Source organism: Mytilus trossulus, unplaced genomic scaffold, assembly GCF_036588685.1.
Source record: "Mytilus trossulus isolate FHL-02 unplaced genomic scaffold, PNRI_Mtr1.1.1.hap1 h1tg000024l__unscaffolded, whole genome shotgun sequence".
NCBI lineage: Eukaryota > Metazoa > Mollusca > Bivalvia > Mytilida > Mytilidae > Mytilus > Mytilus trossulus.
The window spans coordinates 6,624,323-6,639,816 of NW_026963290.1; the positions used below are offsets into that span (position 1 = coordinate 6,624,323).

Consider the following 15,494-nt stretch of genomic DNA (forward strand, 5'->3'; position numbering starts at 1 on the left):
CGTTTGTTGACCTAAAATTTTCAATATCAACTTCAAATTGGGACAGACAATAAATTTCATATGTAGTTGATTCTGCCTTTAATTTGAGAAAAATTTATCAATAACAGAGTTATTATTTGTCAGAATGAATGTGCTGGATTTATTAGTTCTTGTGTTATAGGGTGTTTAACTTTCGCCATGTTGAACAAACTCAGGCAACGCGTGTGTAGTGACGTTATTTGTGCAGCGGTGCCTTCTAATTGTTGACATCTTGTTTATTTCGAGAAAATTAATCGGAGCATCTTAACCTCACAACCAGCTCTTAAAAGTATTAATTTGGCACTTTTCTAAACGAGTCTGGATTTATGTATTTGTATGTTTTACTTAATTAAAATATCGAACCAAGTTGGCGTCGGTGATATTTTCAGATGTAAAGATAATTCTTAATTCTTTTAGTTCGATATTAAAGATGTGTTTTTTTCTCAAGACCTTGAAGTGATTGCACGTTAACAGGTCATAGAAAAAGTTTATAATTGAAACGAATGTTCTCCTTTCTTTTATTTTTTTTTTCGGAAGGGGGGGGGGGAGAAAAGTGTTTAATTGGTTTACAATTTCTGATCTATCTTTAGCTTCTATGTTGTGTCTTGTGTCCTTAATTTGTCTGTTTGTAGTTTTCTCTTTTAGCCATTTAGCCATGGCGTTGTCAGATTGGTTATTTTATTTATGAGTTTGAATGTCCGTCTGACACCTTTCGCCCTACTCTCAAACATATAATTCGGTCTCTAAAATTACTCAATTCAGACACGTATTTGTACAAAAGTATTTACAAATTTGCTTCGTAATTATACAATAATCATTGATTGTTAAACCGAATAAAATTTTATTTTGCCATATAAGACAGAAATCCAACAAAACAAAAAACGATATAATTTATGAAGATCAACATTTTAACACGTGTTTAGAATACCACAAATATTTACATCACTTTTAAATGTTTGCCTTTTCAGAGTATACAATGACAGTACACTTCTTCAAAATACTTAATAATACGTTAATGATTATACAATTAAAGTCGTATGTAAAACAGAGCACAAGTGCTTACCCATTTAACCTTGCTTCTGCTATCGGCTTATAAATTAATCTTAAAACGGTTCTGAATGGGAGTGCAGATGGCTATCTTAAGTTTTGATATTTCACAAATAATTGTAGATCAAAGTGTTTTTATTAAAAGTTAACTGTTAAATCATTTAGATTATAACAATGGTATAAAACAGGTATCACAGAGAGACAACAATCTACAGTGTTAAGTACAATGTTAGAAAATAAATTGTTCCTACGAAATATTTTGTAACACAGAAGTAAATATTTACTCTTGAAATTGAAGACAATACATAACGCAATTAAGATTTCGTTAACCCTTTTGAAAAGCGTCTTTAAGTTGTGGTAAAGGAATGCAAAATAAACCACTTTTCTTGTGTATTTTAAGTTGCCAAATGTCCTTTCGTTTTGTTTTGTTAGCAAACAAAAAATGAACATAATTTAAGACAAGGTCGATGTCACTATTTTCAGTTTACTCACTGGCAAATTGAAATATGAAAGGGTTCTTGTAAGATTGAAGGACAAGTTTGATACTTTTCAAAATTGTTCTAGATATTCCTAAGATAATAGTCAATATATAAATAAGCAGATATGGTATGTTGCCAATGAGACAACTCTCCACAAGAGACCAAATGACAAAGAAATTAACAACTAATAAAACAATTCAAACGAGAAAACTATCGGCCTGGTTTATGTTTTTAAAAAATGAACGAAAAACAATATGATGTTTGTTACCATATTGTGTCAGTAAAAAAGTTATTTTCATTATTCGCTGTGGGAACACTAAAGAACGAAGAAGCTATTTTACAAAGCAATAGTGTTTTTTTAATAAAATATAAATGATTAATCTGTATCCCATTATGGAAAAATCCTTAGCTTATTAAGCTATTCTTTATTGTGGTTATTAAAACATCCCTAATCTAATACATACGAGTTACAACATATTCATTGTATACTTCTTTACTATTTACGACAAATGCTTGAATTGTCTTATACTTCTGTATAATGCCATTTTAATTTTTTTTGGCTTCACACTGTAAAACATATAATTTTAGTCAATAATCAAATACATTGCTGTGTAGAACATTTAAAATCGTCACTGGTTTTATCAAACTGTCATTTAGAATAATGTTCTTTGTTAATAACTTAAATTTGGTAGTTACACGCCTTCTGATTGGTTGAAAGTGTTTTGTCTATCAGCTCATAGACACACTTGTGCCATACTACGCCGGTTATTCAGTGTGCACCACATTGCTGATGTTATTTCTTCATAGACAAAAATAGATCACAGTCATTTCTTTAATAGCTAAATCATAACTTCTATCTTTCAATAAAAACTAGCTCTCGCAGTTATTTATTCAAGCTCAAAGTATGCTCGTCGTGTTTAGTGTGTATGGTACAACCTTTATATAAACTTTTGTATGTTGTCAATTCTAAAGAATAATAATAATATAAATTCTTTATTTTAAAGATGGTAACCTAATTAGAACTAGTCTTATTTTCATTGAGGCCCTCAAAACAGAATACATGTACATGTACACAGTTAACATTCATACATTCATTCTTTATTTTTGATATTTTAGAGACGTTTTTGTACATCATATTATTGTACTCGTTTCATATACCATATACCATGCCATGGTGATGCATGCATCTGCTGCTAAATTTACAGTCACATGATAGAGTATAAACGTTTGCGACACATTTTTTATTTTTGATATTTTAGAGACGTTTTTGTACATCATATTATTGTACTCGTTTCATATACCATATACCATGCCATGGTGATGCATCTATCTGCTGCTACATTTACAGTCACATGATAGAGTATAAACGTTTGCGACACAATACAATCATAGCGACGTTATACACACGTTGCCATTCGCGATTCAACATTACAACGTCCAAAATGGCCGACGCTGGAAGCCCGACGGTCTATATCGCGGTAAATGTGGAAAAGTAAGTCATTGCCGGTGTGTTCTTGTGTACTAATTTTTGAAGTAATCAATTCGGGTCTTCATTTTTGAATTTGTGTTAGTGTTCTCAGGAACAGGATTCATATGTGTTATGTAAGGACCAGTGTTATAATGTTAGGTATAGACTAGGCTTATGGTTACAAACCTATATGAGGGTTGCACCCGAAGATTAAATATATTACCCTATTTTAAGAACCAGTTTAGTTCATTATGTATGCAACTAACCGTTTATCAGTAAAATCAAAACTAATCGATTACAGACTAACAATGCATGATTACGAATACATATGGCCATTGTGAAAAAACAGGACCATCACAATAAAAACAGGTCTATTATAAAAAAAAAAACAATACGCCAATTATAAAAAGACGGGTCCGTTATGAATAAATAAGACTAATTCAAATACAATTCTGAGAGTTAGGATAATATGAACAAAGCCGTGAGTGGCGGCATACGTAAAAAAAAGACTTGAAATAAATATATGTATCTGTATGGGTACGTGTAGAACCATATTTATATACTTTTTAATGGATATTGTTTTCAGCTTCAAATTTACTTAAAATTATTGACAGACATTTCTATAATTTTTTTCACAGCAACAAAGAACCAAATACGGAAACTACAAAACATACAGTACAAAAATCAAAATGGATAAATAAGCAAATAAGCAAATTTCAGATTTCAGAAGCTGGAGAAATGGGCTATTTGGTACCTTTGACAAACGAAACTAAAAATACTACAAGCATTCAGGCTATGAAGGAGCATACAAAACTATCAAACGAAATGAGTACAGAAGACATGCGAATTCTGAGTGCCCTAAAATCCTTATTTGAAACATGCGACACAAAAGTTATCGTTAACAAGTTGATGCGCGCCACAAAGAAGTTATATTCACCCGAACTTGAAGTTATAATGGGCAAGGAATATCTTTCATTTCAAAATCTAACCCGGAAAGAGAAGATTAATCATCTCGGTGAACGCTTAAATCGATTTTACAAATTGGAAATAAAACTAATCAAACAAGCAGAGAACGAAAGAAAAGAAGAGGTACAACGAAAAAAAAGAGAAGAAGAAGAGGCCAAGGAGGAAGCAGATTTACAAATGGAACTCGAGTATAAAATAAAATCCTTGTTACAAGATATTGGACTTATGGAAGATGAGATAAAAGCAGACGACGATTCAAATTCGTCTGCGATTTCCGTTGTGGCATCTGCTGCAGATCAATCAAAATTCAAAAATATGTTATCATTCTGGAAAGACGTTGATTCAAATCAAGTCAAGGTACAAATTCTAGAGGCGATGAGGGATTCAAACTTAGCTACAGATTTTGATAGAGTAGATGTGATTGGAGGAGGAAACCCGTGCGTTATTGTCGGTGGTGACCCTTGTGTCATTGGAGGGGATCCATGTGACATTGGAGGAGGAGACCAATGCAACGCATTCAGCCAACCTCGCATTCAGAAGCACACTATCACATGGGACAACCAAAGATTATTTTTCCTTTCTATGTTGATTATTGTAGCTATAGTAGGACTGTGTTACCTTGCATTTTATGTTTGGTGGAACCCCACCGATATACAGAATGGCTGTTTTTTCTGCGATAACCTTTCCCGATACATTTTCAACAAAACAGTAGAGATTTTAATGTGAAAAACAAGAATATAATTATATATAAAATAATGAAAATATTGCAAAATATATTTGACCATGTATGGTAACGAAATAATGAAAAAATTGCAAAAAAGATCAAACTTTATTTTAAGCATGTACGAATACGAAATAATGAAAAAAATGAAAAATGAATTATAATCATTTATAAATACAGAGTAACGATAACTTTGCACAATAAATTATGTCTTCCATGAATTTTCTTTGGTTCTTTTTAATTTATGATATTGTGATTTATAAAATCAGCACCAACTCTTTTAAAATACGTATCAAGATTTGTTTTGTCGTAATTTGTGAGAAAAAAAAAATTAAAGTCCGTTAATAATATTTGAGCGGATCAATTGCCGTTTATTTTCAACTTTAAAGCGCGACAGTGTAGACTTGATCTTTATCTAGTATGAAATGCAACTTATAAGTTTGTCTTTCCATTACACTTGTTTTGACATATCGATCGTAAAACAATAAATGAAATCTGTATAATCGTTAATACAGGCAAACTTTAGCTGTTTTATTTCGCACATTTCAGACAATTATGATAGCTAACGAATAGTTAATATACTTTAAGTGTTTAAACAACGCGCCCTTATGCATGCCGTGTGAGCTGAAATAATGAGATTGCAAGAGGATAACGTTATGCGCGATTTAACATTGGTGATAGAAATAGCAAACCAACGTGTATACAAGAAAACTTTTCATGTTTCATAATTATAATAAAATGTAGCGAATGCCAGAGAAAATGATCCGTTCAGGAATTGAATAGCCGTAAAGTTTGACAGCTTTTTTTGTATTATAATATTTTATCAGCTGAACAATAGGTCGATGTATCATAAGTGTTAAAATTCAGTTGTTTCTCATAAAACATAATGAAAGGAAAAAAAACAAAATGAAAGGAAAGAATTTTATATATATTGGGATAACCAGAAATGAACTTGACTGGTCAAAAGAAAAGAAAAAACAAAAAAGCGATATAAATCGAAATTTACAAAACAATTTAAAAAATTGTCAAGGAATACGATAATTGTAACTGATATTGTTTCTTACCTGGGGTATTTACAAACTAGTCGAATAATATCCTATATTACAATGGGTGTTTTCGTATTACATCTGGATTTGTTTACTTGTCTCGAAAAAGTACTCTAAAGATCAAATATATGTCATAAGATCTCGTTTGACTGACAAGGATGAAATATAACATTTATTCTAGAAGCATCTATTTACTCTAATAAATTAGGTGAAGTAACCAAGTTATTATATTGAACCTACGTCGGTTTACGGATATTTGATAGATACATGTATATACTCAAAGTTTTGATTTTTCATGGAGACATAGAGAATTTAAATTTGATTTTGATCTACTAGAAGGTGCTAAGGGGACAATTAAATACTATTAGTTGAATAAAACGTAAGGTGTAAGGTTCTCTAGATCTGTTTGGTGTTTTGTGAAATGTTGGTTGTTCTCTATGTAGTGTTACGTGTACTGTTGGTTTGTTTTGATTGAAGTGTTTCTGTGCTATTTTTTTGTTCTCTGTGTGGTGTTTTGTGAACTGTTGTAAGGTTCTCTGTGTGGAGTGTTGTTAACTGTTGTAATGTTCTGTGTATAGTGTTTTGTAAACTATTGTTAGGTTCTCTGTGTGGTGTTTTATGAACTGTTGTAAAGTTCTGGTGTGGTGTTTTGTGAACTGTTGTAATGTTCTGGTGTGGTGTTTTGTGAACTGTTGTAATGTTCTGGTGTGGAGTGTTGTTACCTGTTGTTAGGTTCTCTGTGTGGTGTTTTGTAAACTATTGTTTTTTTTTCTCTGTGTGGTGTTTTGTAAACTGTTGTTTGGTTCTCTGTGTGGTGTTTTGTAAACTATTGTTAGGTTCTCTGTGTCGTGTTTTGTAAACTGTTGTTAGGTTCAGTGTGTCGTGTTTTGTAAACTATTGTTAGGTTCTCTGTGTGGTGTTTTGTAAACTATTGTTAGGTTCTCTGTGTGGTGTTTTGTAAACTATTTTTAGGTTCTCTGTGTGGTGTTTTGTAAACTATTGTTAGGTTCTCTGTGTCGTGTTTTGTCAACTGTTGTTAGGTTCAGTGTGTCGTGTTTTGTAAACTATTGTTAGGTTCTCTGTGTGGTGTTTTGTAAACTGTTGTTAGGTTCTCTGTGTGGTGTTTTGTAAACTATTGTTAGGTTCTCTGTGTGGTGTTTTGTAAACTATTGTTAGGTTCTCTGTGTGGTGTTTTGAAAAAATGTTGTTAGGTTCTCTGTGTCGTGTTTTGTAAACTATTGTTAGGTTCTCTGTGTCGTGTTTTGTAAACAATTGTTAGGTTCTCTGTGTGGTGCTTTGTAAACTGTTGTTAGGTTCAGTGTGTCGTGTTTTGTAAACTGTTGTTAGGTTCTCTGTGTCGTGTTTTGTAAACTGTTGTTAGGTTCAGTGTGTCGTGTTTTGTAAACTGTTGTTGGGTTCTCTGTGTGGTGTTTTGTAAACTGTTGTTATGTTCAGTGTGTCGTGTTTTGTAAACTGTTGTCAGGTTCTCTGTGTCGTGTTTTGTAAACTGTTGTTAGGTTCTCTGTGTGGTGTTTTGTAAACTATTGTTAAGTTCTCTGTGTGGTGTTTTGTAAACTGTTGTTAGGTTCAGTGTGTCGTGTTTTGTACACTACTGTTAGGTTCTCTGTGTGGTGTTTTGTACACTATTGTTTGATTCTCTGTGTGGTGTTTTGTACACTATTGTTAGGTTCTCTGTGTCGTGTTTTGTAAACTATTGTTGGATTCTCTGTGTGGTGTTTTGTACACTATTGTTAGGTTCTCTGTGTCGTGTTTTGTAAACTATTGTTGGATTCTCTATGTGGTGTTTTGTAAACTATTGTTGGATTCTCTGTGCGGTGTTTTGTAAACTATTGTTAGGTTCTCTGTGTGGTGTTTTGTACACTATTGTTTGGTTCTCTGTGTGGTGTTTTGTAAACTATGGTTAGGTTCTCTGTGTGGTGTTTTGTACACTATTGTTTTGTTCTCTGTGTGGTGTTTTGTAAACTATTGTTAGGTTCTCTGTGTGGTGTTTTGTACACTATTGTTAGGTTCTCTGTGTGGTGTTTTGTGAACTGTTGTTAGGTTCTCTGTGTGGTGTTTTGTAAACTGTTGTTAGGTTCTCTGTGTTGTGTTTTGTAAACTGTTGTTAGGTTCAGTGTGTCGTGTTTTGTAAACTGTTGTTAGGTTCTCTGTGTGGTGTTTTGTAAACTATTGTTCGGTTCTCTGTGTGGTGTTTTGTAAACTGTTGTTAGGTTCTCTGTGTCGTGTTTTGTAAACTGTTGTTAGGTTCTCTGTGTGGTGTTTTGTAAACTGTTGTTAGGTTCAGTGTGTCGTGATTTATAAACTGTTGTTAGGTTCTCTGTGTGGTGTTTTGTGAACTATTGTTTTGTTCTCTGTGTGGTGTTTTGTAAACTGTTGTTAGGTTCTCTCTGTGGTGTTTTGTAAAAAAAACTGTTGTTGGGTTCTTTGTGTGGTGTTTTGTAAACTATTGTTAGGTCTCTGTGTGGTGTTTTGTGAACTATTGTTAGGTTCAGTGTGTCGTGTTTTGTAAACTATTGTTAGGTTCTCTGTGTGGTGTTTTGTAAACTATTGTTAGGTTCTCTGTATGGTGTTTTGTAAACTGTTGTTAGGTTCTCTGTGTGGTGTTTTGTAAACTATTGTTAGGTTCTCTGTATGGTGTTTTGTAAACTATTGTTAGGTTCTCTGTGTGGTGTTTTGTAAACTATTGTTAGGTTCTCTGTGTGGTATTTTGTAAACTATTGTTCGGTTCTCTGTGTGGTGTTTTGTAAACTGTTGTTAGGTTCTCTGTGTGGTGTTTTGTGAACTATTGTTCGGTTCTATGTGTCGTGTTTTGTAAACTGTTGTTAGGTTCCCTGTGTGGTGTTTTGTAAACTGTTGTTAGGTTCTCTGTGTGGTGTTTTGTAAACTATTGTTAGGTTCTCTGTGTCGTGTTTTGTAAACTATTGTTAGGTTCTCTGTGTGGTGTTTTGTAAACTATTGTTAGGTTCTCTGTGTGGTGTTTTGTACACTATTGTTATGTTCTCTGTGTGGTGTTTTGTACACTATTGTTAGGTTCTCTGTGTGGTGTTTTGGATACTATTGTTAGGTTCTCTGTGTGGTGCTTTGTAAACTATTGTTAGGTTCTCTGTATGGTGTTTTGTAAACTGTTGTTAGGTTCTCTGTATGGTGTTTTGTGAACTGTTGTTAGGTTCAGTGTGTCGTGTTTTGTGAACTATTGTTCGGTTCTCTGTGTGGTGTTTTGTACACTATTGTTAGGTTCTCTGTGTGGTGTTTTGTAAACTATTGTCGATTCTCTGTGCGGTGTTTTATAAACTATTGTTAGGTTCTCTGTGTGGTGTTTTGTAAACTGTTGTTAGGTTCTCTGTGTGGTGTTTTGTAAACTGTTGTTAGGTTCTGTGTGTGGTGTTTTGTTCACTATTGTTAGGTTCTCTGTGTGGTGTTTTGTAAACTATTGTTAGGTTCTCTGTGTGGTGTTTTGTGAACTGTTGCTAGGTTCAGTGTGTCGTGTTTTGTAAACTATTGTTAGGTTCTCTGTGTGGTGTTTTGTAAACTATTGTTAGGTTCTCTGTGTGGTGTTTTGTACACTGTTGTTAGGTTCAGTGTGTCGTGTTTTGTAAACTATTGTTAGGTTCTCTGTGTGGTGTTTTGTACACTGTTGTTAGGTTCAGTGTGTCGTGTTTTGTAAACTATTGTTAGGTTCTCTGTGTGGTGTTTTGTAAACTGTTGTTAGGTTCTCTGTGTGGTGTTTTGTACGCTATTGTTATGTTCTCTGTGTGGTGTTTTGTACACTATTGTAAGGTTCTCTGTGTGGTGTTTTGTACACTGTTGTTAGGTTCAGTGTGTCGTGTTTTGTAAACTATTGTTAGGTTGTGTGTGTTGTTTTGTAAACTGTTGTTAGGTTCTCTGTGTGGTGTTTTGTACGCTATTGTTTTGTTCTCTGTGTGGTGTTTTGTTCTCTGTGTGGTGTTTTGTACACTATTGTTAGGTTCTCTGTGTGGTGTTTTGTAAACTGTTGTTAGGTTCTCTGTGTCGTGTTTTGTAAACTATTGTTAGGTTCTCTGTGTGGTGTTTTGTAAACTATAATTGTTAGATTCTCTGTGTGGTGTTTTGTTAACTGTTCTGTTATTTTCTTTTATGTGTTTTGTCATCTGTTGTTTTGTTCTTATATAGTGTTTTGTGTGCTGGTATATGGTTAAATGTGTAGCGTTTTATGCGGTTGTTGGTTCTCTGTATAGTGTATTGTCAACTGTTGCTTGATTTTCAGTGAAGTGTTTAGTGCGCAGTTATATGATTCACTGTTTGGTGTTTTTGGACGGTGTTTTGTCTCTGAAATTGTTCTCTTAATAGTTTGTGGTAAACGGTTGATTGGTTCTGTATATACTAGTAGTGTTTTTTTTAACTGTTGTATGGTTTTGAATGGTGTGTTTTGTGTGCTGTTATTTTAATCTCTTTAAACTGTTTTGTTTGCTGTTTTTTGGTTCTCTGTGTGGTGTATTGTAAACTATTGTTAGGTTCTCTGTGCGGTGTTTTATAAACTATTGTTTGATTCTCTGTGCGGTGTTTTATAAACTATTGTCGATTCTCTGTGCGGTGTTTTATAAACTATTGTTGGATTCTCTGTGCGGTGTTTTATAAACTATTGTTGGATTCTCTGTGCGGTGTTTTGTACACTATTGTTTGGTTCTCTTAGGGATGTTTTGTGAACTGTTGGGTGGTTCCTTGCGTAATATTTTGTGAACAGCTGTATTGTTTTCTGTGTAGGATTTTTGTGACCTTTTAATTGGTTCTTTGTGTGGTGTTTTAAGAACTGTTGTTTGTTTCTCTGAGTAGTGTTTTGAGAATTGCTGGTTGGTTCTCTATATAGCGTTTTGGTTTACTGGTATATGGTCTTTTGTTTTATTTTATGAACGGTTGTATATTTTACCTGGTAGTATTTTGTGACTGTTATTTGGTTCTCTTTATAGTGTGTTGTAAACTTTTCGTGTGTTGTGTGTGCTGTTGTTTTGTTCTCTCTGTAGTGTATTATGAAGTGCTGTATGGTTTTCTGTATAGTGTTTTATGAACTGTGATGTGATTTGTTGCTTGGTTCTCTGTTAAGTGACGTGTTTTTTAAACTGTTGTATGTTTCTGTGTGTAATGTTGCATGAACTGTTGTATGGTTTTCTGTGTAGAATGTTATTTACTGTGATTTGTTTCTCTGGATATTTTTATGACGACTGTTAATTGTTGTTTGTATTTTCGTCACTTTTCTTTATTGGTAACGTTGCCAGTTGTCTGCCTTTCTTCAAGTTTGGTTCTGAACCCTTACTCTTTTTCTAAAAAAAAACGCTAATTCTTTTCAATTCTAGAGTCTGGAACCTTATGTGATTTCAATGCAACTTTTCAATTTTGTAGGAATACAAGCTTTTATACTTTTAATGAGTTTGGCTTTATTGTCTACAGTCGAATCCAGAAGACTTACAGGTTGGATTCAAATTATTAATAAAAGCGTTATGTCTTTGCTTTATTTTTAATTTTTTACTATACATGTACTTATTTTGTGTCAAGGGTCATGCATATCCCTTCGCCTTTCTTATATTTCTGATTTTAATATTTTGTTTGAATTCTGTTTCATTGACGTTTTCCTAACATGTCTTTATATGTAAAAAAAAAAAAAAAGAAAAGAAGATGCGGTATGATTGCCAATGAGACAACTATCCACAAAAGACCACAATGACACAGACATTAACAACTATAGGTCACCGTACGACTTTCAACAATGAGGCCCCGATTAACGAAAAATATTTTGCATTCATAATATGTAAAATATCTTCTGAAACGACAGGTATCTCAGCCTACATTGGAATCTTGTCTATGTGAGATAAAATTGTAATTACTAGGGGTTCAATGGCAAGAGAGAATAAAACTATTTAAGTGTTATCGTCAAATTTACATGATAGAATCGGTACGGTATATTAACCCAGTGATGAGCACTTCAGCAGGTTCAGCGAGGCAACTTTTATATAGAACAAACTTGAAGGTGAACACAACGCCTCGATGAAAAACAGTTATGCATTTGAACTTTGAGCAATGTTATAAGGTAAAGTTCAGACATTCCTGCTTACCAGGTAGCTGTAAATGATACACATGGCATATATTATCATTTTGATAATTATTGTATTTTATATCAATGACGCCCTATTAACTTGTTTATTCTGGCAGGTGCAAGGTCGCTAATACAGTTACAACACCTGGAATTTTTATTGGCGTAGCTTGATCTCAGGGTATAGTGATATAATGATAAATTTGATGGTTAATAAAATAGAATTCATATATGATTAAGTAATCAATTTTATCACACCTCACATGATAAATTTAATTTGGTCAAACATGCACCTGCAGCCTGAAATAAGAATAGGAGGGATAAGAAACAATATTTAGCAATATTCAGGACGAAAACATGTTAATCAGATATGAAAGTGAAGTCTGCTTTCGATTAGACTATCACTACCACTCGTTGGCGGACTAGCTCACTAATGTTTAATACGAAGTAGGATGGTCAACTTGCTGAGACGCAGTATTCTGACAGCAAGCAGAAATGTTGTTGGGTTTTTTTTTCTTAGTTACCTAGGCACGTTAAGGTCGTGTGTTCTGCCAAGAAGGTACAGAATGCAACTTTAAAATTAACGATCGAAATGGATATAAAAAGTAAAATCACAAAAATACTGAACTCAGAGGACAATCAAATCGGAAAGTCCATAATCACATGGCAAATTCAAGTGAAAAAATACACCAAAGACGAATGGACAAGAACTGTCACATTCCTGACTTGGTACAGGCCTTTTCAAATGAAGAAAATGGTGGTTTAACCTGGTTTTATAGCGCTAAAACCTCTCGTTTTATTGACAGTCATCATGTTCCCCTCGACTTAATACATTAGAAACAACACATCATTTTTGTGTCACAATTAGAACTGAGCCAGTAACTCTTAATGGAGTGCAAGGTAAAATGATACAGAAGTAAAGCAAGGTCAATGCACAATAGGACATGTTCTTAGAAAATCTGTAACCTGAAAACAAAACACTAGTTTATGATTTGTACTACTATACCGACATTTTTCTTAATGAGAATATGATAAGCACAAAAATTCTGTTTACAAGATTCAATCTTTTAAGAAACATTACAAATATGAATGTTATATCTGCTTTCGTTATAACTATGAATTTCAGGGTTCGTAATAATTAATTGTTATATATAAAAAAGAAGATGTGGTTTGATTGCCAATGAGACAACCGTCCACAAGAAACCAAAATTACACAGAAATTAACAACTCTAGGTCACCGTATGGCCTTCAACCATGAGCAAAGTCCATACCGCATAGTCAGCTATAAAAGGCCCCGAAATGAAAATGTAAAACAACTAAAACGAGAAAACAAACGGCTTTATCTATATAAAATAAATGAACGAAAAACAAATATGTAAGACACAAACATACGACGTATGCTTAGTATAGTGCCAATGCTTTCTAAACACCTAAGATTACAAGGTAAAAACAAACTGTTCTTTTGTTCGAATAATCTAGTTCCTGTAATTGTACTTTGACAACGACCAATTTGATATTTAACAATAATCTATTTTACATGTCGTTTATTTCTGCGAATGTTTTTTCGTTATTTTTTTTTTTATACATTCCTTCTGAAACTAAGTAGTGTTTAGGTTAGTTGAATAGTTGATGAAAAATTACAACACTAAAGTATAACATTGTTACATGAAATTCAAATATCGGATTTGGAAACAAGTTTGGAAAAAACTTTTCTAAATCTGTCTCCTTAAAAAAATACATTTATTTAACCAACAATATGACGTGAAACATCGAATTAGTGTTTGCAAGAAATACAGATACGAATAACTTGTTTTAATAAAAAAAAAAAAAATCCTGGCGAAAGGATTATTAACTGATTACTTTTTAAAATTCCTTTCCTATTCTATATTCTGATAGAATTAATATAAACATTAAATTTTGTTATTTGTGATCTGTTAATTTTTTTGTTGCTTTTACAATCGCAACAGTATAAGAATTTCATATTTATCTAATTATTTTTTTTAAGTTTTTGTGGTACAGAGAATAAACGTTGCATTTCCTTTAAACAGGAACATATAATTTAGATATACTGTTTCCAGGTTTAGAGTAAGACTTTTTAAATCAACTTGTTCAATGGTCAAGCAGATACCGGTATATTATTTCTCAGTCCGAACACTTTAAAGTCAATGTTTTGTGCATTTTTAATTTGTATATTGTATAGATTTTTTGCTTTTATCAAATATTAAGTTATTACATAAACTTTCAATTTTATAAATAATAAAATCAAAAGCAACAAACCTTTTTGGGGGCGTTCACAAAACCTTCGTCAGGACAAAACTCGGCAAGATCTATAATCATCTGAATTTCTGATGCCACAAATAAAATTGTTGCACTCCATTTTGAACTACGTCTTTCGGATACTATTGGAAGTGGTTCCAAATCTACATCGGATTCTGCACTGAATGAGTCCCTGGATAAACGGCGGTCCAGGGTGTCTCCTTTTATTACACAACAACTAGAATCACTATCTGTTTCCGGATTTTCATAGTACCATTCGGAAGTAAACTTAAAAACGGGTGGACTCCGTGGGGCATTCGGGGATTTTCCCTCAGATCCAGCTGGACTTCGGGGAGTTTCAATGTCATTTTCGAACGCAAGCTCATTTGGTTGGCCTTCTTGTTCTTTCGTTTGAGTCGTTTCGTCCAGAGAAGGTGAACACTGGGTTTCTTCAAGTTCGTTTTGAAGCATTTCATTTGTTGCATGTTGGCTTTGTGGAACTTCCAGTGCATTTTCACAATTATTCTCCAACACGAATGAACTGAAAATGGTTTCAAGTCCTGTATTTTGATGAATAACATATTCCTGAGGTATATCATTATCTAATTGTTCATCGGATATTGTTTCTTCTGTATTAAGTTTTGAATCGTCTTCTATTTGACAAACGACCTCTGTTAGTTCCGTCATTCATATAGAAATCTTCTTTCGTAAAAAGTAAAAAGAATCAAAATCTGTATGAGTCTACGGCATTATAATTTTATAACTTCCCGTCAGTTATGATAAAAATAATGAAAATAACAATGAATGTTTTTCCATGCAGATGTAATTTCAACACCATTGATAAAATTATTATTTTAAACATAATTAGAGACCTATAAACATGTTCCTTCCGCCTTTTCTTTGAGGTGTTATTATCAAATGGATAAATTATGTTTCAATTATGTTTCGTAGACAAAAAGGTAATACAGAAAAGAGGAAACATACATCCAAACAATAAAACTTCAATCAGTTCTCCCACGAGAGTCGATATCTTTTATAGTTATTTTGAAATGATGCATTTTAGGGGCAAGGCTATAACGTTCGCGATTAAGTGCATAGTATTTTGGCATTCTGAGAAAGGTGTGCATTGGAATGAACGTTCACCTTTGACTGTTTAATAAATTACGTCAGGATTGACAGTAACATTGTGCAGTTTTTATAATCATCTAGTATCAATATTATTTGGAACAAATTTTGGAAAATGTCATTATGAAGAATTGGAAATTCTGATAATATTGTCATTAAAAAAAAGAAAGTGGATGGCTCAAAATCTTGTATGTGTATTTTAGTTATAAATGGATAATTGGGTAATCATCTCTCTTAGAGAAAATAAGACCTCCCGGTTCATGCATTAAAATATAGTTTGTGGTAT

The 15,494-nt window shown here is 33.1% G+C and overlaps 2 protein-coding genes across 3 annotated transcripts in view; one reads left to right on the forward strand and one right to left on the reverse strand.

The window, feature by feature from the left end:
- LOC134698894 (sodium-dependent noradrenaline transporter-like) overlaps positions 1 to 14,976 on the reverse strand; it is a 40,406-nt gene extending 25,430 nt beyond the window's left edge. Inside the window, exon 1 of the mRNA XM_063560572.1 lies at positions 14,105 to 14,976. Within this exon, the coding sequence (XP_063416642.1) occupies positions 14,105 to 14,770 (666 nt within the window). The 5' untranslated portion in view covers positions 14,771 to 14,976. The remainder of the gene's footprint in view (positions 1 to 14,104) is intronic.
- On the forward strand, positions 2,927 to 4,799 carry LOC134698895 (uncharacterized). 2 transcript variants are annotated; one of them, XM_063560573.1, is made up of 2 exons: positions 2,927 to 3,036; positions 3,651 to 4,799. In XM_063560573.1, exons 1-2 carry the CDS (start codon positions 2,987 to 2,989, stop codon positions 4,702 to 4,704), a joined length of 1,104 nt encoding a protein of 367 aa, XP_063416643.1. In that variant the 5' UTR covers positions 2,927 to 2,986; the 3' UTR covers positions 4,705 to 4,799. The 2 variants fall into 2 exon arrangements, with proteins under 2 accessions (XP_063416643.1, XP_063416644.1); XM_063560574.1 differs by having other exon boundaries at positions 2,941 to 3,050.
- Positions 14,977 to 15,494: the final 518 nt, after the last annotated feature.